At 46.4% G+C, this 24,444-nt stretch overlaps 1 protein-coding gene across 1 annotated transcript in view; it reads right to left on the reverse strand.

Annotated features, from left to right (window-relative positions):
• LOC311223607 (plakophilin-4-like) overlaps positions 1–24,444 on the reverse strand; it is a gene marked incomplete at both ends in the record, with an annotated part of 77,144 nt that overhangs the window by 7,024 nt on the left and 45,676 nt on the right. The window contains 7 exons of the mRNA XM_084308382.1: positions 1,110–1,230; positions 3,582–3,666; positions 5,857–6,049; positions 9,917–10,067; positions 17,439–17,612; positions 20,130–20,324; positions 23,594–23,711. Coding sequence (XP_084164508.1) covers positions 1,110–1,230; positions 3,582–3,666; positions 5,857–6,049; positions 9,917–10,067; positions 17,439–17,612; positions 20,130–20,324; positions 23,594–23,711 — 1,037 coding nt within the window. The remainder of the gene's footprint in view (positions 1–1,109; positions 1,231–3,581; positions 3,667–5,856; positions 6,050–9,916; positions 10,068–17,438; positions 17,613–20,129; positions 20,325–23,593; positions 23,712–24,444) is intronic.

The following is a 24,444-nucleotide window of genomic DNA, read 5'->3' on the forward strand; positions in this document are numbered from 1 at the left end:
ATCAAGAAGCATGTTAGCTCTCCGACGGTAACAATTTATTATTTATTACCATAGTGTCTTTATACCTGTAATGTATATATATTTTTTTAATCGTCTTTTTCTCCGCCTGATTTTTCAATTTTTCTCCCCATCCCAATTTAGTCGTTATGCCAATTCCCCCCTCCCCTACCTGGTTGTTGTGCGCATGTTCCTCCTACTGGTCGGTACAAGGGAACCCTGAAGTCCACCCCATGCTTCCTCCGACACATGTGGAGACAGCCAGTGGCTCTCTTTTCACCTGGCAGCGAGGACTCTTATTGGTGAAGCGTAACGTGTGGGAGGTCACGCTGCCTTCACCATTTCCTGCCTTTCGCTGAGCAGGCGCCCAGACCTGACCTGTATCTGTCCACAACGCCAGATTACCACCCACGACTTCCCTCCCCCTAACTCAGCCAAACGAGTTAGTATGACAATGGGCAATGCTGACTCCGGGAGTCGAGACCTCTTGCATATACCTGTAATATCACTGTACATATTAATACTACAACTTTGTACATACATCTGATTAGCAATATTACTCAGTAGTAATAATTTATATATGTTATACCCAGTTTAATCACCTGTACAAAAACAAAAACTACTAGCCTTCGTATTTTACTATTATGCACTTTCAAAAACACTTTACTATTATCCAACTACAACTACTAGGAACCTAAAAAGGACAATAATACTACCTTATGCATACTGCACCTTATGTGAATACTGTATATTTCAGTTAGTTAGTTAGTTAATTATATATATATATATTTTTTTTAAATCTTTATTTCGAACATGCAATGAATACATACAAACAATAACAAAAGCAAAACACAACTCAATCTACATGTTCGAAAAGGAGTAGGAAGAAGTATACACTTATTTAATCCTACCCCTTTTCCACTACTCAAATGAATGTACTATTTTAATTTCCCCAAGGGATCAATAAAGGAATATCTTATCTTAGCTACCAAGTAATCTACCTTGCCTATATTACTACCTAGTACTACTATGCTAATATGTCTAGACTACTATGCTCTCAATACTGTAGCACTCTAAGTTGGACACTGTTTGACGTCAGGGTGGGCTGTTACCTGACTGGATGACCGGGGATGAGTGTAGGTTACTGGTGGTGGTCAGGGTGGGCTGGGACCGGTAGCGCTCTCGCTCCAGCGTGGACACTGGCGTGAGGAAGTGACTGTAGTTCCATCCGTCCTGCGCAGAAAGAGAAAAACAACAACACATGATTTTATTTGAAATCTTTATTTCGAACATGTAAATAAAACAAAAAAACAAATCATTCATCTCTAGCAATACAAAAAAAAAGAACAAAAAGAACATAACAAAATGTACATGTTCGAAAAGGAGTAGGAAGAAGTATACACTTATTTAATCCTACCCCTTTTCCACTACTCAAAATGAATGTAATTCCTTACCGATTTAAATCCTTATAAAACAAATATATATAAAACATGAATACAATTTTATAAAAATTTAAACACCCGTGAATGTCAAATCCCTTCCGCATCCCTGTACCTCGTGAAAATAATTTCTTTATAACACTGTTTGAATTGTATTATATTTGGACATTGCTTAAGCACAACATTCAGACTGTTTCACAGTTTCACTCCACATATTGAAATGCAATGTCTTCTCCTGGTAGTATGTACACTAAGCATCTTTAAGTTGAGTTCTCCCCTCAGATTATAACCCCCCTCTCTATCAAAGAACAGTTTTGGAATGTTTCCTGGAAGTACATTACCTTTTGCTTTATACGTTATTTGTGCAATGGAGGTCATGGAGGTCATCTCAGGCACCGTTATCAGTTTACACACTGCAGTGCTTACCCATACCAGCACGACGTCTATAAAGTTTATTAGTATGGGAACTGCCCGAGGTGAGCTTGGCTTGTGCTGCCTGCCAGATTCAAAATCAAATCAAATGCATTAATCGCAGCTATGTGCTTGAATGTTAAGAGTCACAGACATTTTGAGCTAGAGATTTTTGTGTGTTGTCAGTAGACACCTCTGACAATATCATAATTATATGTTTTATATTATATGTTTTATTTTTTTTTAATATATATATAGCCTATATTATATATCTTAATAATAATAATAATAATAATAATAATAATAATAATAATAATAATAATAATAATACATACATTTTGTATAGCGATTTTCCGAATGCTCAAAGACACTTTACAGAGTAAAATAAACAATACAGTTTTAATAGAAAAAATTAAGAAAAAAAAAATTATATAAAAGGTGAGAGAGGAAGGAGTTCAAGGCTTGAAGGCAAGGGTAAAAAGGTGGGTTTTTAGCGCTTTTTTTTAAATGATGAGAGGGTGTCTGCAGCTGCCCCCCAGAGGGTGGGGGGCAGCTGCAGCGAAGGCCCTGTCGCCCCCCCAGGTCCGGAGCTTAGTCCTGATGGGTTGGAGGAGGTTAGCATCTGCGGACCTGATGCAGCGGGTAGGCGTGTGGTGGGGAAGGAGGTCAGAGAGGTACAGTAGGAGGGGGCCAGGTTGTTGAGGGCAGGCGTGTGGTGGGGAAGGTCAGAGAGGTAGGAGGGGGCCAGGTTGTTGAGGGCAGGCGTGTGGTGGGGAAGGAGGTCAGAGAGGTAGGAGGGGGCCAGGTTGTTGAGGGCAGGCGTGTGGTGGGGAAGGAGGTCAGAGAGGTCGGAGGGGGCCAGGTTGTTGAGGGCAGGCGTGTGGTGGGGAAGGAGGTCAGAGAGGTCGGAGGGGGCCAGGTTGTTGAGGGCAGGCGTGTGGTGGGGAAGGAGGTCAGAGAGGTAGGAGGGGGCCAGGTTGTTGAGGGCAGGCGTGTGGTGGGGAAGGTCAGAGAGGTAGGAGGGGGCCAGGTTGTTGAGGGCAGGCGTGTGGTGGGGAAGGAGGTCAGAGAGGTCGGAGGGGGCCAGGTTGTTGAGGGCAGGCGTGTGGTGGGGAAGGAGGTCAGAGAGGTAGGAGGGGGCCAGGTTGTTGAGGGCTTTGAAGGTGATGAGTAGAATTTTGAACTAAATCCTGTACTTGATGGGGAGCCAGTGGAGATCGTGGAGGATGGGGGTGATGTGGTCGGATCGGCGGGTGGAGGTGAGCATGCGAGCAGCGTAGTTTTGGACGTATTGTATTTTTTTTTTTATACAAATGTTAGACTTCTTGTGACCTATGCATCCCTAAATGTAATGCCTGTGTTTCTCGCTCTTTCCTTTGTGTAAGGAGAGACTAAATGATTTCACTTTACTAACAATCAGGGAAACCAAATATTCATCATTACATGTGTTTATGCGTGTGATTTGAGCTCTCTCTCTCTCTTTTGACCTTGATTCTAGAGAGTAGGCTAGTCTGCTAAGTGGTTGAATTAGAAGTCTGTCCCGTGTGTGTGTGTGTGTGTGTGTGTGTGTGTGTGTGTGTGTGTGTGTGTGTGTGTGTGTGTGTGTGTGTGTGTGTGTGTGTGTGTGTGTGTGTGTGTGTGTGTGTGTGTGTGTGTGTGTGTGTGTGTGTGTGTGTGTGTGTGTGTGTGTGTGTGTGTGTGTGTGTGTGTGTGTGTGTGTGTGCGTGCGCTAACCTGTTTATAGAGAGTCCTCAGGTCTCTGTACTGCCACAGTGTGTTCAGCACCTGAGACGCTGCTTTCACCACCTTCAGAGAATACCTGGAGAGAGAGACACGAGGCTGGGGTTAGATGGAGGAGAAACCTGGAGAGAGAGACACGAGGCTGGGGTTAGATGGAGGAGAAACCTGGAGAGAGAGACACGAGGCTGGGGTTAGATGGAGGAGAAACCTGGAGAGAGAGACACGAGGCTGGGGTTAGATGGAGGAGAAACCTGGAGAGAGAGACACGAGGCTGGGGTTAGATGGAGGAGAAACCTGGAGAGAGAGACGGGAGGCTTGGGTTAGATGGAGGAGAAACCTGGAGAGAGAGACACAAGGCTGGGGTTAGATGGAGGAGAAACCTGGAGAGAGAGAGACACGAGGCTGGGGTTAGATGGAGGAGAAACCTGGAGAGAGAGACACACGAGGCTGGGGTTAGATGGAGGAGAAACCTGGAGAGAGAGACACGAGGCTGGGGTTAGATGGAGGAGAAACCTGGAGAGAGAGACACGAGGCTGGGGTTAGATGGAGGAGAAACCTGGAGAGAGAGACACGAGGCTGGGGTTAGATGGAGGAGAAACCTGGAGAGAGAGACACGAGGCTGCGGTTAGATGGAGGAGAAACCTGGAGAGAGAGACACGAGGCTGGGGTTAGATGGAGGAGAAACCTGGAGAGAGAGACACGAGGCTGGGGTTAGATGGAGGAGAAACCTGGAGAGAGAGACACGAGGCTGGGGTTAGATGGAGGAGAAACCTGGAGAGAGAGACACGAGGCTGGGGTTAGATGGAGGAGAAACCTGGAGAGAGAGACACGAGGCTGGGGTTAGATGGAGGAGAAACCTGGAGAGAGAGACGAGAGGCTGGGGTTAGATGGAGGAGAAACCTGGAGAGAGAGACACGAGGCTGGGGTTAGATGGAGGAGAAACCTGGAGAGAGAGACGAGAGGCTGGGGTTAGATGGAGGAGAAACCTGGAGAGAGAGACGAGAGGCTGGGGTTAGATGGAGGAGAAACCTGGAGAGAGAGACGAGAGGCTGGAGTTAGATGGAGGAGAAACCTGGAGAGAGAGACACGAGGCTGGGGTTAGATGGAGGAGAAACCTGGAGAGAGAGACACACGAGGCTGGGGTTAGATGGAGGAGAAACCTGGAGAGAGAGACACGAGGCTGGGGTTAGATGGAGGATAAACCTGGAGAGAGAGACACGAGGCTGCGGTTAGATGGAGGAGAAACCTGGAGAGAGAGACGAGAGGCTGGGGTTAGATGGAGGAGAAACCTGGAGAGAGAGACACGAGGCTGGGGTTAGATGGAGGAGAAACCTGGAGAGAGAGACACACGAGGCTGGGGTTAGATGGAGGAGAAACCTGGAGAGAGAGACACGAGGCTGGGGTTAGATGGAGGAGAAAACACAAGAAAATACACAGACTATCAAAATATAACCAAGTGCAGAGGGTTGAGATTTGAATAAAATATGTCCAGAACACGTTTTTTTTGTTTACTAAAACTTGATTGACAATTACAAGAGGTCCAACAACGTATGACGTATATTGTGCCAGTTAGGGTACCTTGTGTATACTGCACCTTGTGTATACCGTTTACTTGTACTCTTACTCATAGTAAATATTCAGATTCAAATTATTTATTGCCTATATTTATTGTAACATATAACCGATATGTAATACTGACATCTCACACTCATCTGCACCTTTCTTTACACTCTTTATTTGTACTCATATTTTTATATTAAGAGTTAATTATATAGTTTACACTGTTTAATTGTTCGCATATTTCTATATTCAGATCTAATCTTATTGCCTATATTCATGTATTTCTACTATTACCCTGCCCATACCCCACACCTCAATTTATATCTCTCTAATGGTGAAAATGGATTCCACATCAATCGCCTTTGCCTAATGACCAACATTTGGTTTAGATTCAGAACAACTTATCAAAAAATACAATGTTTCTGCAAGGGATGGGCGTGAGTAATCGATTACTCGAGTACTCGCCATTTGAATTGAACTCAAATGTGCATGCCAACATTTTTGGAAATTAGCTTACCATCTTCTCCAGAGAGAGACAAGAATATGTGTTCCTTTAAAATGCATTCTAAAAAGGTATTTCCCTGAACAATTGCTCGAGCACAACTTTTGACAGGTTTTGTAACCGTGTGTCTCAGGACCGTATACCCTTCCCCCTGTACCCCTGTGTCTTAGGACCATACCCCTTCCCCCTGTACCCCTCAGGACGTACCCCTTCCCCCGTCCCCTGCTGATGTCCACCAGCTTCTCGATGCCGCCGCTGTCCGCCAGGGCCTTGGCGTTCTCCATGTTGCAGCTGGTCACCTCGTGCAGCGTGCAGCACACGGACGCCACCGTGTCGTCAGACAGCAGCGTGGGGTTCCCGCCCGGCAGACGGGTCACCAGGTCACGCATGGCATACTTCCCTGGGGAGACATTACATTCGATTGAATTTGTATTCTATTTATTTTTTGGCTTTCTGTATTTTTCACCCATCCCAATTTAGTCGTTATGCCCATTCCCTTCCTGGTCGTTGTGCGCATTGCCCCACTGTCGGCCTGGGGAGGGTGTAGAACTACCACATGCCTCCTCCAATACATGTGGAGTCGCCAGCCGCTTCTTTTTCACCTGACAGCGAGTAGTTTCACTGGGGGAACGTAACACGTGCAGAGGTTCACGCTATCTCCCCCCAGATCCCCTCCCTGCTGAACAGGCCGACCAGAAGGAGTCACAGTTTACAACGACCAGGACACACACCCCACCGGCTTCCCACCCGCTAACACTGCCAATTGTGTTAGTAGGGACGACTGACCAAGCCGGTGGTACCGCTGACAGCTGGATTCTATCCCAGAGTCTCTGAGGTGGTAGTACATGTAAAAAGGATTATATGCAGGTATGTACAGACTGTCAGATGTGGATATATATATATATTAGTGCTGTCAATCGATTAAAATATTTAATCTGATTAATCGCATGATTGTCCATAGTTAACTCGCGATTAACACAGAACGACCCGACAAGGACTGGAGGGGAGTCTGCAACCTAAGTACTCTCCCGAGCTGATCGCAAACTCCCAACAGGTGCGTGAAGGTAGAGGAACAAGAATGTCCAAAGGTGGGGGCTGGTGAAGAGTAGGAGACAGGGAAAAGTCCTCGCAAGGGTGGGGGCTGGTGAAGAGTAGGAGACAGGGAAAAGTCCTCGCAAGGGTGGGGGCTGGTGAAGGGTAGGAGACAGGGAAAAGTCCTCGCAAGGGTGGGGGCTGTTGAGGAGAGTAGACAGGGAAAAAAGGTCCAGGGACAGGCGAATCCTCACAGCGTCTGCATTTGATCTCGTCTTGTCAATGGTGTAAAATGAATTACGTATATTGTTAGTAAGTTAGCCCTGTAATAAGCGGGATAATGTATAGCTATACTCGGTCATTGTCGCAAAATAATTGACCTTCACTGCGTTTAGAACACCGTGTCGGTCAATTATTTTGCGACAATGACTTTGTAGCTATACATTATCCCTTACTTATTGTACATGTTATCATACAGAGTTATATAGGTAGACTACGAGGTAGTCAGTTATGATTATTATTATGATGTATTATGTAGTAACACATACAATAAGAGGCCCCCGACTCCAGACTGCAGTCTGTTTTCTTGTTTTTGTGAAACAAATCTTTTTCTTTTATTTTTTCCACATGAAACAAGACACAACACAATACAATAATAATACATAAACAGACATCACAGGACAGTAACTTATTACAATAATGACAAGATAATAATAGAGACAGACTGTATAGTGACCATCTTGAGCCCCCACCATCACCAGCCACGATCCCCATCCCTCGAGGACCCCGAGTCCGGCGCCCCAGCCAATCAAAGCATCACGCCTCTTTAACACCACGACCCCGAACTAGGGCCCCCCCCATTCCGAGCCTGTGACCATCAGACCCACAGCCAAAGGGGCCCAAAACATATACATAATTAAATATACAAAAAACACCAAAAAAAGAAAAAACAAGTAGACATGAGCACTTGCTCGCTCTCCCCCCCCCCCCCCCCCCCCACCCCAGGACCTTAACATGAGTTACATACATAGTATAGTAATCAGTAATCAGCTATATGCGCTCCTTTAGCTTTGCAGCAGCAGCCACCCAGATCGCAATATTAGACTAATTTACCCCTATAACACGTGCCGTGGATATCTCCAAGTAGATCACATCGAGATAAGTAAGAATCCATACCTTCGGGCAGAGTTTGTCTGGGTGTATCCATCGTGAGGCAATAAATTTTTTGGCGGCTGTGAGGCCGGCTAGAATCAGCCTTTTCACATGTGTAGAGGTCGGTAATTGAGAAACGTCATTCAATAGCAATACAGAAGGAGAAACAGGTATGGTCAGAGAGAGAATATCTGAGAGCTGAGAGGTAACATTTTCCCAATAGAGCTCAACAGGAGGGCATTCCCAGTACATATGCATAAATGTTCCTGTGGCACCGTTTGGACACAAGGTACATCGAGAGTCAGGTCTGAGACCCATTAGATTCAATCGTCTAGGGGTCAGATAAGTCCTGTGAACAAAATTTAGATGAATCTGTTGGTGATCTGGGTTGCGTGAGGATAGCCGGACATTCTCCCAGACTGCATCCCAATCAAAATCTACATCCAACTCCGGGACATCCTTTCTCCAAATCGTATCCAGGGGGAGGTCCTTATACAAGGGTCTGATTAATCTGAGGGTATGATTACCCACGGTTGGAGGGTGTTTCCTGGCCTCTTGAAGAATAGCCTGACGTGTAGTGAACCGCAGGCAGCAGAATATGAAGGCGCGTGTACGTTCGCCCTTCTCCGGGGGACCGCTCCTGAAGATTCTGTGCGCCCGCTCAATCTCAGGAAGGTTGATGGACGGAAACCACTGGGGAATCATCCGTTCTAGGTAATGAATCGGCGCATCATCCTCTATGTTTTCGGGTAAGCCGTAGATTCTGATGTTGCACCTTCTATTCCGGTCCTCCAGGTCGGCCACCTTTTGTTCATAAACAAGCATCTTGTCTTCTATAGCCGAGACCTCGGTGGAGTTGGACTCAACGTTAGCCTTAACTGTGGTCATCTCTTCCTCCACTCCCGAGAGCCGTGTGGACATGCTTGCTAGCTCTTCTCGGAGCGAGTCCGATCTATTAGTTAGCTTCAGCGTGCTAGCTTCAAGTTCTACACGGAATAGAATCCTAATAAAATCTCTGTCCACCTCATTTAATGTTCCAGTCTGGTTCGGTATTTGTTTAGTCATCACTACGATGTGTACTGTGAGCGCATGGCGTGAAATTAACGTCGTTATAAATATTAATGTGAAGTGGTCACGGCGCTTGAAAAGATCAAGCAGCCATCTGATCCGAGCGGAAACCGGAAGCCCCTGTTTTCTTGTTTTTGTTAGTTTGTTTTTTGTTTGTTTGTTTTGGACCAGTATGTCCAGAGTGTGTACAGTATATGTGAGCGTCTGTCTGTCTGACTGTGTGTGTGTGTGTGTGTGAGCGTGCCGACCTATGAGCTCCTTGTTCCTGCAGTCCAGGGTGTGTATATGTGTGTCTGTCTGACTGTGTGTGTGTGTCTGTCTGACTGTGTGTGTGTGTGTGTGTGTGAGCGTGCCGACCTATGAGCTCCTTGTTCCTGCAGTCCAGGGTGTGTATATGTGTGTCTGTCTGACTGTGTGTGTGTCTGTCTGACTGTGTGTGTGTGTCTGTCTGACTGTGTGTGTGTGTCTGTCTGACTGTGTGTGTCTGTGTGTGTGTGTGTGTCTGTCTGTCTGTCTGTCTGTGTCTGACCTATGAGCTCCTTGTTCCGGACATCCAGTGTGTGTGTGTGTGTGTGTGTGTGTGTGTGTGTGTGTGTGTGTGTGTGTGTCTGACGGTGTGTCTGTCTGACTGTGTGTGTGTCTGTGGGTGTGTGTGTGTGTGTGTGCATGTGTGTATGTGTCTGTGTGTGTGTGTCTGTCTGACTGTGTGTGTCTGACCTATGAGCTGCTTGTTCCTGCAGTCCAGGGTGTGTGTGTGTCTGTCTGACTGTGTGTGTGTCTGTCTGTCTGTGTGTGTGTCTGACTGTGTGTCTGTGTGTGTGTCTGACTGTGTGTGTGTGTGTGTGTGTCTGTCTGTGTGTGTGTCTGTCTGACTGTGTGTGTGTGTCTGACTGTGTGTGTGTGTGTCTGTGTGTGTCTGTGTGTCTGTGTGTGTGTGTGTGTGTGTGTGTGTGTGTGTGTGTGTGTGTGTGTGTGTGTGTGTGTCTGTCTGACTGTGTGTGTGCGACCCCCTGACCTATGAGCTCCTTGTTCCGCACGTCCAGGGCCATGTTCCTCAGGGCGGTGGCCACAGAGCAGACCACGCGGTCGTTGTCCATCCTCAGCAGCTCCACCAGGATGGGGAGGCCCTTCTCCTTACGCACCGCCGCACGGATGTACGCCGAGAACTGGACACAACAAAGTCAACATTAGAATAGAATAGAATTCGAATCTTTATTGTCATTGTTGGTACAACGGAATTGAGTTCAGAGCATCACCACTGGCATACAAACATACTGAATATAGCATATACATAATAATAATAATAATATCAATAATATCAATGTCCCAAGTGCAGTAGTGCTAGTGCAATAAATAGTACAGTGACAGTCCAGTTGAGTTAATGGATGGAGGGGGGCGTTGGCTTGCAATTAGGGATGCTCGATATTGGCTTTTTTACCGATACCGATATACCGATATTGTCCAACTCTTAATTTCCGATACCGATATCAACCGATACCGATATATGCAGGGTGTCCCCCCCAAAAATTTTATAATTTCAGGTAATTAACATTACATATCTCTTCTTGTGGAATTAACACAACATTATGCATACTTTTGACAATAAATAAAATCAGAATTTGTTCTTACTTGCTTGCCTGGGTAAATAAAGGTTATAGAAATGTAAAAAAATAAAAACATTTTAATGCCAATATCGGCCGATAATATCGGACATCCCTACTTGCAATGGGTGGAATAGTGTATAGTGTATTAGTGCAGCAAATGCCAGTCCGGTTCACAGTTATTGTTGTAATGTAGAAGTGGGAGTTATGTCACAGGGGGGTTGGGGATGGGGGGTGCGAGGGGGGTCAAGGGATTATTGATCATCCAGCCATCAGACTCTATATCGCATCACTGTGCCTCACTGCATCTCTGAGTACAGAGTGACAGCCATCTGACTCTATATCGCATCACTGTGCCTCACTGCATCACTGAGCACAGGGTGACAGTACTATCTGGACTTTTACTTTACTCTTAAATCGACACTGTACAATTCCACACTTTTTACTGTATATTTTATATTAGAATGTATATACATAACATTTATATCCTGGACCGTATTTTATTCTTATTTGTGACTTTTGTTTCTGACTACCTAAATGTTTACTGTGAGCGATCTATCTGTAGTGCCAAATTTCCCTCGGGTTAAATAAAGTATTTCTATTCCATTCTATTGTCAGTTTCCCATCTGTGCAAGACATACAGAAACATTTAATCACGTTCCCCCCTTTCCCACGGTGTATATGAAAAGATCTGGACAATATAAAACACGAAAGTAACATATAGGACACAATATACAACACACAATATACAGGACTATCTATGTACAATATAAACAGTAGCTAAAATGAAATTAATGAGTGAATTAAATAAAATGTTGGCGTGTTCCTTTAAGCTTTGTGGGTAGGGGGGTGGGGGGCTGTGGGGAGGGGTGAATAACAATGGCTGGTTGGGTCGAGGAGGTGAGGAAGACAAAAGGCGAGGTATGAGGGAAGAGGAAGGGAGGGAGGAGGAGGGGGGATGTGAACAGAGACCTCAGAGACAAACCTCGACGCCACACTTAACCTTTCTTGTAAAACAACTCAATGAAATGGCAGTCGATAGACCAGCAGTGTGCGATCAATGAACCTACATTGATGTGTCCGTAAATTAACAGACAGAAAAGTGACGGAAGGTATTGTCCGTTGTCTTTTCGTCTTGGTCCAGGGTACTCTGTACCAAATGTGTGCTGTGCCCTTTTTAACCCCCCCCTCCCCGCACACAGTGAGTAATCCCCTACCTCCCACCTTCCCACCTAAAAGGACAATATACTTACATTATGCATACCGCACCTTATGTGAATACTGAATACCTCATCAGATCATAGATTTAGCATTTTAGCATTTTTAGATTATATATTAGATTATATTTAGATTATATATTGCATATATTTAGCATTATAGCTTATTTTTTTTTATGTTAGATTATATATTAGATTAGATTTAGATTATATATTGTAACTATATTTATTGTAGGGCAAATATAACTGAGAGGGCATACATACCCTCATCTCGCACTTGTTGCCCATATGCGCATGTCCAGTTAATTTGATTGATTTGTTATATTGTTTACACTGCTTTTTTATTTTTACTTCTCCACTGTACTATAATTATGTCACATGTACCATGTCTTATACTACCTGTACCTCCCCTCCCCCCTCCCCATGCTGCTATGATGCCTGAATTTCCCCAAGGGGATCAATAAAGGAATATCTTATCTTATCTGCTCACCTACAAATCCCTCCACGCTCTGGCACCTCAGTACCTCACTGACCTCCTCCACCCCCACACTCAGGCCATGTCCAGACTAAAACGATTTCGGTCGTATCAGGCAAAGTATTTGATCGTTTGCACCTTGAACTGGCGCTGCTCTGATGGCTGCCTTTCTGATCGCTCCGACGAGACTGTGCTTTATTTTGTTAATTTTTATAGTATTAGGAGTTTTATTTGCACCAACTGTTGGTGCATTATATGTGTATGACCGTCAGTCAATCATTGACATTGGATTAAGAAAAACTTACCGTTTGGATTGCTCTCTGGATCGGATCGCTGAACAGCAGAAATGGCCCGCCGAGATCCTTTGTTATGCCGGCCATGGCCAAGACAAGAAGAAGCCGCCGCGAAGACGAGGAAAGAGAGCCGGGGTCCGGAACAGACTGAGGTCCAAACGACACAGAACCACATTGCCCAGCATATTGTTGGCCAATGTGCAATCGATAGGAAACAAATTGGACGACATCAGAGCAAGGATCCAATTCCAGAGGGACATTCGGGATTGTAACGTCCTCTGTTTCACAGAAACTTGGCTGAGTCCAGATGTCCCGAATCACGCAATAGAACCGGCAGACCATTTCTTCGTTCTCCGCAAAGACCGGACGGCAGAAGAGTCATTAAAGACGAGAGGAGGCGGCATTGCCTTCATGATAAACAAGGAGTGGTGCGATTTAGGCAACACAAAGGAACTGTCTAACCACTGCTCCCCAGACCTGGAGTTTATCACGATAAAATGTCGACCCTTCTTCCTCCCAAGAGAGTTAACGTCCATCATCCTCATCGGAGTGTACATTCCACCACACGCGAACACTGGGGTCGCACTTTCAAAACTTCACGACGAGGTAAACAAACTCCAGGCAGCTAATGTTGACGCTGCCATTTTGGTCTTGGGGGATTTCAACAGCGCGCGTCTTAAAAAGGTGCTGCCGAATTTCTATCAGCATGTGACCTGTCCCACCAGAGGCGAGAACATATTAGACCATGTATACTCGCAATTTAAGAATGGGTACAAGTCACAGGCTCTTAGTCCATTCGGTAAAAGCGATCACGCCGCCATTTTTCTTTTACCTAAGTACAAACAGAGTCTCAAGCGAACGCCGGTGGTCTCGCGAGAGGTTAAGCGTTGGGCCGTGACGTCAGTGGAGTCACTCCAAGCAGTGCTGGGAAGCACAGAATGGAGTGTATTCCGTGATAACACAGCCAATATTAACGAATACACCGAAACGGTGATTGACTATGTCTGTACTCAGGTAGAAGTAATAATCCCCACCACCAAAATTAATATCTACCCAAATCAAAAGCCCTGGGTAGACAAATCCGTCCGTGAGGCTCTGAAAGTGCGCACATCAGCATACAACACCGGGCTGGTGACAGGCAACATGGAAGAACACAAGATGGCAAGATACAACGTCAGGAGAGCAGTAATAGAGGCAAAACGGCGTTACAGGGATAAAGTTGAACTTCAGTTTGAACAGGCTGACTCTAGAGGCATGTGGCAGGGCCTCAGAACAATGACAGACTACAAAGGAACCCCCCTCAAACTGAACAGTGACATCTCCTTAGCAAATGATCTCAACTCCTTCTATGCAAGGTTTGAGGCTGTGAATAACAACACCAGCCTACAAACCACGGCAATGGGGGGGGGGGGGGTCTGCTGATGGAGACTCAGTGTTCAGGGTAACAGAGCATGAGGTGAGACGGATCTTTAAAAAAGTGGATATCAGGAAGGCAGCAGGACCGGACGGCATCCCCGGCCGCGTCCTAAAAGTCTGTGCCGACCAACTGGCCCCGGTATTCACTGACATCTTCAACCTGTCCTTGGAACAGGCCGTCATCCCCACCTGTCTGAAGAAGTCCACCATCATCCCTGTACCCAAAAAATCTACGCCCGCTTGCCTCAACGACTACCGCCCTGTAGCCCTCACCTCCATAGCCATGAAGTGCTTTGAGAAGCTAGTGAAGGGCTACATCTGTTCCTCCCTCCCCATCAACCTGGACCCTCTGCAATTTGCATATCGCCCCAACAGGTCCACGGAGGACGCCATAGCCCATGTGCTGCACACAGCAGCATCACATCTGGACAAGAGGCAGGGGAACTATGTGAGAATGCTGTTCATCGACTACAGCTCAGCATTCAATACCATAGTCCCCTCCAAACTCATAGCCAAGCTCAGGGACCTGGGCTTGAACTATGACCTGTGCCAGTGGGTCCTGGACTTCCTGACGGGCAGACCCCAGGTGGTAAGAGCCGGCAACTGCACCTCCTCATCCATCACGCTCAACATAGGGGCCCCCCAGGGCTGTGTTCTGAGCCCCCTCCTCTACTCCCTGTACACACATGACTGCGTAGCACAGCGGAACAACAACACCATCATCAAATTTGCTGATGACACAGTAGTGGTGGGCCTGATCTCTGCCAACGACGAAAGGGCCTACCTGGAAGAGGTAGAGAACCTGTCACAGTGGTGTCAGGAGAACTGCCTCTCCCTGAACGTCAGCAAAACAAAAGAGATGATTGTGGACTTCAGGAGGTCGGGGGTCAAGGACTACAGCCCCCTCAGCATCGACGGGGCACCAGTTGAGAGAGTGAACAGTTTCAAGTACCTCGGAGCCCACATATCCGAGGACTTGACATGGACCACACACATTGACAGTGTTGTGAAGAAGGCACGACAACGCCTCTACTTCCTCAGGCGCCTAAGGAAGTTCCAAGTCAGTCAGAAGATCCTTAGGAACTTCTACTCATGTACAATAGAGAGCATCCTGACCGGCAACATCACCTCCTGGTTTGGGAATAGCACTGCACAAGACCGTAGCAGACTACAAAGAGTGACACGTTCAGCCGAACGCACAATTAGAGGGGGGCTTCCCACCCTCCAGAACATTTACAACAAGCGGTGCAAGGGGAAGGCTAAGAGAATTATTAAGGACTCGAGCCACCCGAACAACTGCCTCTTTGAACTGCTGCCGTCAGGCAAGCGATACCGGAGTCTTATGGCGAGCACAGAAAGACTCAGAAGGAGCTTCTATCCCCAGGCCATCAGGCTGCTAAACGAAAATAATCGCTAAACGAACAATAATCACTATGCAACAACCATCAAATGCACACAGCACACACACCCACACGCACACACTCACTCAAACAAACAACACACTGCAGCACCCACTCTCCACACTTTAGATCACACAAACACACTTACACTTTATATTTATTGATAAAGGATTTGCACTACAACTCGTACACCTACTGTGAATTGTACCTAAACTGCACCTCGTCCATTTATGCCTTGCACTATATTGTATTGTATATTAGTACACTGCACAGTATTGTATATTGTATGGTAACTACGTCTACGAACATTGTACATATGTCAAAACTGAACACTGTGACCTCTTTTTTTACTTCTAATTTTTACTATGTTTTTATTTCATACTTATCTTGTCATGCACAGTCTCTGGAGCGCAACAGTAAGAAGCATTTTGTACAAAAGTATTCTGTACTTCTGTATGACAACTATTAAAGAAACTTGAAACTTGAAACTTGAAACTTTCAGCCACACGGAACTGCGTTCTGGCAGCCTAAAGACGCTACTTTCTGATACCAGCTCCCAGAGTGTGCAATTCTGAAGACGCCTGAAGACGCCCCCCATTGCGTCACCATCTTTACAAGCGATACACGTCTTCTCCTGAACCGATGACGGATCTCCCTTACCCCGCGTGTGAAAACATCACAACAACAATGGCATGTACAGAGTAGTACCTGTACTACCACCGTCGACAACAGATTGACATCTCCCTTAATCTGCATGCAAAACCCAGCCAACAAAAAAAGTAACATGATACATATATGTCTTATGTCCAGATATGTCCTGGCTAGAAGTGTACAAGCACATAGTGTTCCATAGCATACCCCTTCAGTTGAGCATGACAAATCCTCTCTTACCTTGACGATTAAAAAGCCTCCATAATTTTTTTAATAGTATTCCCATGGCTGGTGTTGAGCTGTAGCCAGCTAGCGTTGATGCTATCCAATGCTAGCAACATCAGCTAAATAGCTAACCAACTAAATACAATAGACAGTGGTATCCTGAGGTAACGTTAAATAGAGACAACGTTTGCTACAATTAAAGTGGTATCCTGAGGTAACGTTAAATACAGACAACGTTTGCTAGTCGAAAGGACTGGACACACACACGGACAAGTTAAACATCAATCAATTAATTTATTACAACACAGGTAGTTTGAGCTGCCTCCGACCGCACCACGGGGCCAATATATTATATACGGCTTTGAGCTCTCTCTCTCTCCTGCTGATTAAAATCCACAGCTCTTCCTCCTCCTCATCACGGCTGCCTGTGAAGCTGCACTCGCGCCGCGGTGTGTGTGTGTCTCTCCTATCTGTTGAAAACTAGCGTCGGTGGGGTGCTCCAGTAGCACACCATGTTACCGCGCTGCGTCGCGGGACTCCGTGCTGCGTCACGGATCTGGTTGACTCCGAGTTCGATTCCCGGACTCGCCGTCATTTGCCGAATGTCTCCCCCTGCTCTCTCTCCCGTTTCACCCTGCAGCTGTCGGTCATGCTTGACCAGGAAAACGATAAACGCTAAAAAATAAAGTTTAAAAAAAATAAAAAATAAAACTAGCGTCGGCAATAAAGCACAGAACCGGACACACAAGTTATCGAAAATAACGACAACACTCCACTTCCGATCGGGGGTTTTCAAAATAAAAGAGCGACGTCTAAAACAGGAAAGACATTTATTTAGTAAATTTGTGGCACGCACTTATTATCTTGATTCCTCAAACCAGACAGCGGACCGTCGGGGACAGAGCTTTCAGCGTGGCAGCTCCCACCCTCTGGAACTCCCTCCCCGCAGAACTCCGCAACGCCCCGACTCTGGACTCATTCAAAACACTGCTCAAGACCCACCTCTTCAACTTGGCCTTTAACCCCTAATTTCTCACTTTGTATGTTGCGTCTGTCCACTATGTTTGTTACTTTTGTTAGCGACCTTGGGTCTTTTGAAAGGCGCTATATAAAATGAAGTTATTATTATTATTATTATTATTATTATATTATTATTATTATTATTATTATTATTATTATTATTATTATTATTATTATTATTATTATTATTATTATTATTATTATTATTATTATTATTATTATTATTATTATTATCTTACCTTCCAGTTGCCAGCGGACAGGTTCTGCAGCGAGCCCGCGGCGCCCTCCAGGGTGGCCGGGTTGGAGCTCTCGGCCAGCAGGCTGAGGTGGGGCTTGACCACCGTGGGGTGCCACAGCAGCTCGGCCCCCCGGAGGGTGTGGGAGAAGCCGGGGATGGGCCCCACGCCTTCCCACTGTCGGAGACACACACACACACACACACACACACACACACACACACACACACACACACACACACACACACACACACACACACACACACACACACACACACACACACACACACACACACACACACACACACACACACACACACACACACACACACACACACACACACACACACACACACAACAACAACAGATCAGGGAACAGGCCAGGACACGGTGGAAGGGTGGACATAGTCGCAAAAAAGTATGACGGAAGATTATTATGAAAGAAGAATATACAAATTGTGGGGGGGGGGGGGGGGGGGGCCTGATATTAGTTTCAAGTTTGTTTATTATTTGTCACAATTAAATACAGAATACTTTATGAGGAAATGCTTGTTTCTGTATGAGCCCCTGAGAGTGTGCTTCATATACAGTAAAAAAAAAGTAAGTAAAAAAAGTCATTAACACTTTGAGCGCCATTCACGGCTAATCTCGTGTTTACGATAGTTACGTTGAAAGCCACGTCACGGCTTTTCTCGGATTTTATTTTTTTAGCGATCTGAAATCATATTGCATCACGCGAGCCTACCCTAGCCTACCCAGGGGCCGCCGGCGATCAGATGTGAAAAAAGCGCCCCCTATCGTCTCCCAGATGGTAAATCACCCTTTTGGAATGGACTCAATGAAAATGGATGGGGAAAAAAATATTCCAGTCCACATTTTCCAGTCCACTGATGCAGCCGGAGTTACCAGAGTTCATTCTGGATCCTCTGAGCCCCGCGGATCATGAGTTCTACTGTATACACGTTAGATCTATACACTTATCGATTTTTTCGAATGGTGATCAGGAATTGGAATATACCATTTGGATACCATCTGATGTCAGGTAAGGAATCTATGTTATCAGTGTTAGGATAATCAGACTCGTTTTCGAGGAGATATAAGCTTTTTTGTGATATGTGCTCTATCGGTTTCACTGTAAAATCCATGAGGAAATGAAAGCAGCTATTATCAGTGCGCGCCTCGAACTATACTATTGATCATCTAGCGTTTATTTGAAAACGATTCATAAATAGGCCGACAAATATCAACGTTCTGGAATATTCCAGTAAAAGGCGATTATCACAGAATGGGCTGTTTTTCACCTGAAAACGGGTGCTTTTCAAAATGCTCTCAAACGGAAATGAAGCGATAAAAAACCAATCTGCCTTGACAACACTGACTGGAAAATGATTCTTTGATAAGCGACGGGCAGATTAGACACATAGCCATAATTTAAAACATAGATTAGGCGATATTAACGTTAACATTGGGAGTGGACCGTGGCATTCAAGGGGGTAAAAAGGAAAACACGGCGTGGCGCTCAAAGTGTTAAGAAGTAGGTCAAAAGTAAGTAAAGGAATGAATATACATATATACAATATTACAGTACAGAGTAAAATGGGTAACAGTGAGGTACAATGCAGAAATGAGGTATTATTGGGGGGAGCTATTACCATACTGCTTACTTTGCAGCCCGGACATTTCCCGCCAAAACCCCTGAACACCGCCCCCGCGTGTACCTTGTCGTCGGGCCAGCCGCGCCTCTACCCCCTGAGCCACTGTCGCCCTGAACACCGCCCGCGTGTACCTTGTGGTCGGGCCAGCCGCGCCTCTACCCCCTGAGCCACTGTCGCCCTGAACACCGCCCGCGTGTACCTTGTCGTCGGGCCAGCCGCGCCTCTACCCCCTGAGCCACTGTCGCCCTGAACACCGCCCCCGCGTGTACCTTGTCGTCGGGCCAGCCGCGCCTCTACCCCCTGAGCCACTGTCGCCCTGAACACCGCCCCCGCGTGTACCTTGTCGTCGGGCCAGCCGCGCCTCTACCCCCTGAGCCACTGTCGCCCTGAACGCATGTTACTGTTCCGCAACAGTAAGTTACTTCCGGGGTAGGCCTGATTGGCCCCGACAGGCACGTGACGCGGCAAACTCAGGACGCGCAACGAGGCTGCTGAGAGCTGTCGCGCGGAAATAGGCTGTCTATTGCCATTCTCTAACACAAACTCTAACCTTAACCAGCTCCTTAACAGCGCCTAAACTTAACCGGCGAAAGAATACACGTTAAAAAAAAAAGCATGTTAAAAAAAAAAAATTTGATGGGATTCGAACTCGTCAACAACGGATCGCAGGATCGCAGGACCGCTGCTCTGCCAGGTGAGCTGAAGCGCCGAATGAAAATCATGGCGGATTAGGACGGTTACATAATTCCGCAAGCTCTGCCGCTCCGCGGAGCGGAGCGTGCCGCGCGGCAGAGAAAGTTGCGCGTCACGTGCCTGTCGGGGCCAATCAGGCCTACCCCGGAAGTAACTTACAGTTGCGGAACAGTTATAGGCGCCCTGAACACCGCCCGCGTGTACCTTGTGGTCGGGCCAGCCGGGCCTCTACCCCCTGAGCCACTGTCGCCCCCTGAACACCGCCCGCGTGTACCTTGTCGTCGGGCCAGCCGCGCCTCTACCCCCTGAGCCACTGTCGCCCCCTGAACACCGCCCCCCCGTGTACCTTGTGGTCGGGCCAGCCGCGCCTCCTCCTGGTGCGCCTCCTCTTGCTCCAGCAGAGGTAGTCCAGCTCCTTGGCCGGAGAGGAGAAGCCCAGCAGGGCGTCCAGCTCCTGGCTGCCCAGCAGGCGTGACGACGGCATCTCCACCTCCAGCCGGTAGGACAGGTTCCTCAGTGTGCACACGCTGTTCTCCACTATCTGGCATAGGGGTGGTGGTGGGGAGGGGGGGTGGAGGGGCAGAGCGGATACAGACACAGCTCATGCACCAGGGTTTCCCTTATCGTGCTCTTCCACTGCATGGTAGCCTACTCGACTCAACTCTGCCTTTTCCATTGGTGAAATTTTTATGGATGGTACCGGGTAATTTTCTTTAGTACCTGCCTGCTCTGTCGAGGTTCCACTAAAAAGTGGACCAAAAAAAGTGGAAAGAAAGTGGAAAATAGGACTAAAAAGTGGCCTGAAAAACACTGACTGGTCAGAAGAGAGAATCATCACCACGTCATCGTTGCGCTACACAGGGAGCATCCTGCACAGAAACACAAACCCGCCATCTTTAAATAGCCTCGCGACTACTAAACATTAGCATTATTCGTTTGCAGCGAGAACAAAGTGCAATAAACAAAGAAAGATACATTTCGCAGTGTATTCTGCCTAATTTATTGATGAAACAAAACCAACACAATTTACCAGCAAGAACAAAGAGTTTAGTAACCGTTAGCATTGCGGCTAGCGTACATTAGCTAATAAAGGCACTGGTTTCATAGCTAGCTCTGATATATGTGTGTGTGTGTGTGTGTGTGTGTGTGTCACGTTGCCGTGATTTTTTTTCGTAGCCGTAGTTTGCGAAGACGCTCTCTGATTGGCTAGCCCACGTACAGCGAAGACCCCCTCTGATTGGTTTAGCTCCGAAGGGCTCTGGGATAGAAATGTCCGCCTTGTACATATATATTCTCTGCTTCGAAGTGGTTATGCTTTGGCCCTCTTTCGAAGTGGGTTATGCTTAGAGTTTGGAATCTAAAGATAAACTCTAAGCATAACCCACTTCGAAAGAGGGCCAAAGCATAACCACTTCGAAGCAGAGAATATATATGTACAATGCGGAAGAGCCCTTCGAAGCTAAACCAATCAGAGAGGGTCTTTGCTGTACGCGGGCTAGCCAATCAGAGAGCGTCTTCGCAAACTGCGGCTACGAAAAAAAATCACGCGTCACGTTGAAGGTGACGTCACGCCGTCCTCGCTATGGCGACCAGCTACACTGACCAGCTACTACCTGCAGTGGAAAACGAGCAAAGTACCAGGTACCAAAAGTGAGTAGAGTCGAGTCGAGTAGGCTCCAAGCAGTGGAAAAGCGGCAGTATACTGCAATTAAAGCTGCTATAGATAAGATTCAGCCACTAGATGTCGCACTAGAACACCAGCATGTCGCTTATCCAATCAGGTTGTTACAAGGCTGGCCATATCTTGCACACTGAAAGGCTTTAGAAAACAATGAGAAGCATTCCTACAAAATATATGTCTTTAATGTCCATAAAAAGCAAGTTACAAACACATCCCTTGGCAGGTACTTTGCAAAAAAAAATACCTCACCATGAACACAGCAAAATCTAAGCAAATGAATAAAGGGCAGATGATTTACAGGGGGTTTTGTAGATACAGTACTGAATTTTGCCATCCGGACACATGCAATTCTCGCGTCTAAATCATCTGGTTTCCGGTGCAATGCGCAGAGATTTTTATAAGCTCATATTTAACTAAGAACACTTAAAATAATTGGTAAACCAACATATCAACAGTCATCTCCCGCCTGGACTACTGCAACGCACTGCTCGCTGGCCTCCCGGCCACCGCCACCAAGCCTCTTCAACTCATTCAGAACGCAGCGGCCCGCCTGATCTCAAACCTACCGAAGTCGGCCCATGTCACCCCACTTCTTAGGGACCTGCACTGGCTCCCCATTGTTGCACGAATCCGCTTCAAGGCCCTCGACCTGGCATACCGTGCAGCAAAGGGAACTGCTCCCGCCTACCTCCGGTCAATGGTCTCTAACTACACACCCTCAAGACCCCTACGCTCTGCATCTTCTGGCCGCCTCAGACCTACTCCTATCCAAGCTCCGGGAGGGTCATCAAAGAGAAGTCGCCTATTCTCAGTCCTAGCCCCACAATGGTGGAATGAACTACCCACCCCAGTTAGGACAGCCGAAACCCGTCCAATCGTTCGCCATCGACTAAAGACGCACTTCTTCAACCATTATCTGAATAAAAAAATTAAAAAATTAAAGAAATAAATCTAACCCTAACTAACCTTACTGTCATGCACTTGTCCTAATAAACTAACCTACACTGTAGCACTCAACACTTTGACTCAACATTGTTACTCAGCTGATAGAGTTGTGCCCTTCCTGATGGCTTGTCGTACAGAACTTGTAAGTCGCTTGGGATAAAAGCGTTCAGCTAAATGACTAAATGTAAATGTAGTGCTGAAAATATACAGTTTGACTGCTGTCTTGATATGGTTAGGGTCTTTACTCTTGGCTACATTTGAAAAAGAAACACAACATCACTTAATACGGACTGTATTGATCTATTTGTGATGTGAAATCAATCTCAGCCAGGTACCGGGCCCATCAGGCTTAAGAGGATCATATTTGACCGGAATTTGTCCGCAACATTGAAATGGTTGTGGACCAGCACCAAACTGAAACCCTGGCTTAAAATGAGGGATCAATTCACTCTCAATCCAATCAATTCAAGACATTAATTACGACTACAGTTCATGGATATGAGTTTGTGATAGGTCAACGCACCGATACCACTTTTTTGGTCCATGTGTGACATATTTCTTTTAAGTACTATATAGATCGTTTTTTATATATAATATTTATTATTGTTATATTGTAGAAATGTGTGCATTGAAATGTCTAAAGTCTCGACAACATTGAAAATGAGGGTGACCTCAATTGTCTTTGAGAATAAATAAAAGTTTGAATGAATGAATGAATACCCTGTTTTAGCCTGGAATCAGACCCATATTAGCCTGGTATCAGACCCATACTGATACTGTTTTAGCCTGGTATCAGACCCATATTAGCCTGGTATCAGACCCATACGATACTGTTTTAGCCTGGTATCAGACCCATATTAGCCTGGTATCAGACCCATACTGATACTGTTTTAGCCTGGTATCAGACCCATATTAGCCTGGTATCAGACCCATACTGATGCCTCATTTTAGCCTGATATCGGCCCGATATGAGTATCAATATCACCTCATCCTTAACCATTACGGTTTATAGATGTCTCATGTTTGGATATTCATGGATTATATAATTGGACCTGGATTAAAGGGATTTATTAAATAACTAAAAATGGAATATTGAATGATTCCACTCCGACTGTTTTTTTTTTGCGCTGGGAACAAATATGAATGATGAATAATTCCTCCTCTTCATTATGTTTACATTTCACCTTGCTGTCGTAGTCGGAGGTGTTGACGCAGGCTTTCAACACGTAGAGCAGGGAGTCCACCAGACCCTCACAGCAACGTAGCTGGCTCCGCGCCTCCTCCCCTGCAGAACTCAGGTTCCTGACACACACACACACACAACACACACACACACACACACACACACACACACACACACACACACACACACACACACACACACACACACACACACACACACACGCACACACGCACACGCACACGCAGAGAACCATATTAATATAGACTGAGATGCAGTGCCTACCTTCCGCCACATGGTGGCTCAAAACCTGCCTGGATACAGCCAGAGAGGGGAGGGGCTCATCCAATAGAAATCTTTAGCCTGCTGCTTGCAGAGCAGAGGAGAGAGGACTGGACAATAGAACTGAGCTCTAGTGGGGAGCAGAGGAGAGAGGACTGCACAATAGAACTGAGCTCTAGTGGGGAGCAGAGGAGAGAGGACTGCACAATAGAACTGAGCTCTAGTGGGGAGCAGAGGAGAGAGGACTGGACAATAGAACTGAGTTCTAGTGGGGAGCAGAGGAGAGAGGACTGGACAATAGAACTGAGTTCTAGTGGGGAGCAGAGGAGAGAGGACTGCACAATAGAACTGAGCTCTAGTGGGGAGCAGAGGAGAGAGGACTGCACAATAGAACTGAGCTCTAGTGGGGAGCAGAGGAGAGAGGACTGCACAATAGAACTGAGCTCTAGTGGGGAGCAGAGGAGAGAGGACTGCACAATAGAACTGAGCTCTAGTGGGGAGCAGAGGAGAGAGGACTGCACAATAGAACTGAGCTCTAGTGGGGAGCAGAGGAGAGAGGACTGGACAATAGAA

The sequence above is a fragment of the Notolepis coatsorum genome (genome assembly GCF_963971535.1).
Source record: "Notolepis coatsorum genome assembly, chromosome: 1".
Taxonomy (NCBI): domain Eukaryota; kingdom Metazoa; phylum Chordata; class Actinopteri; order Aulopiformes; family Paralepididae; genus Notolepis; species Notolepis coatsorum.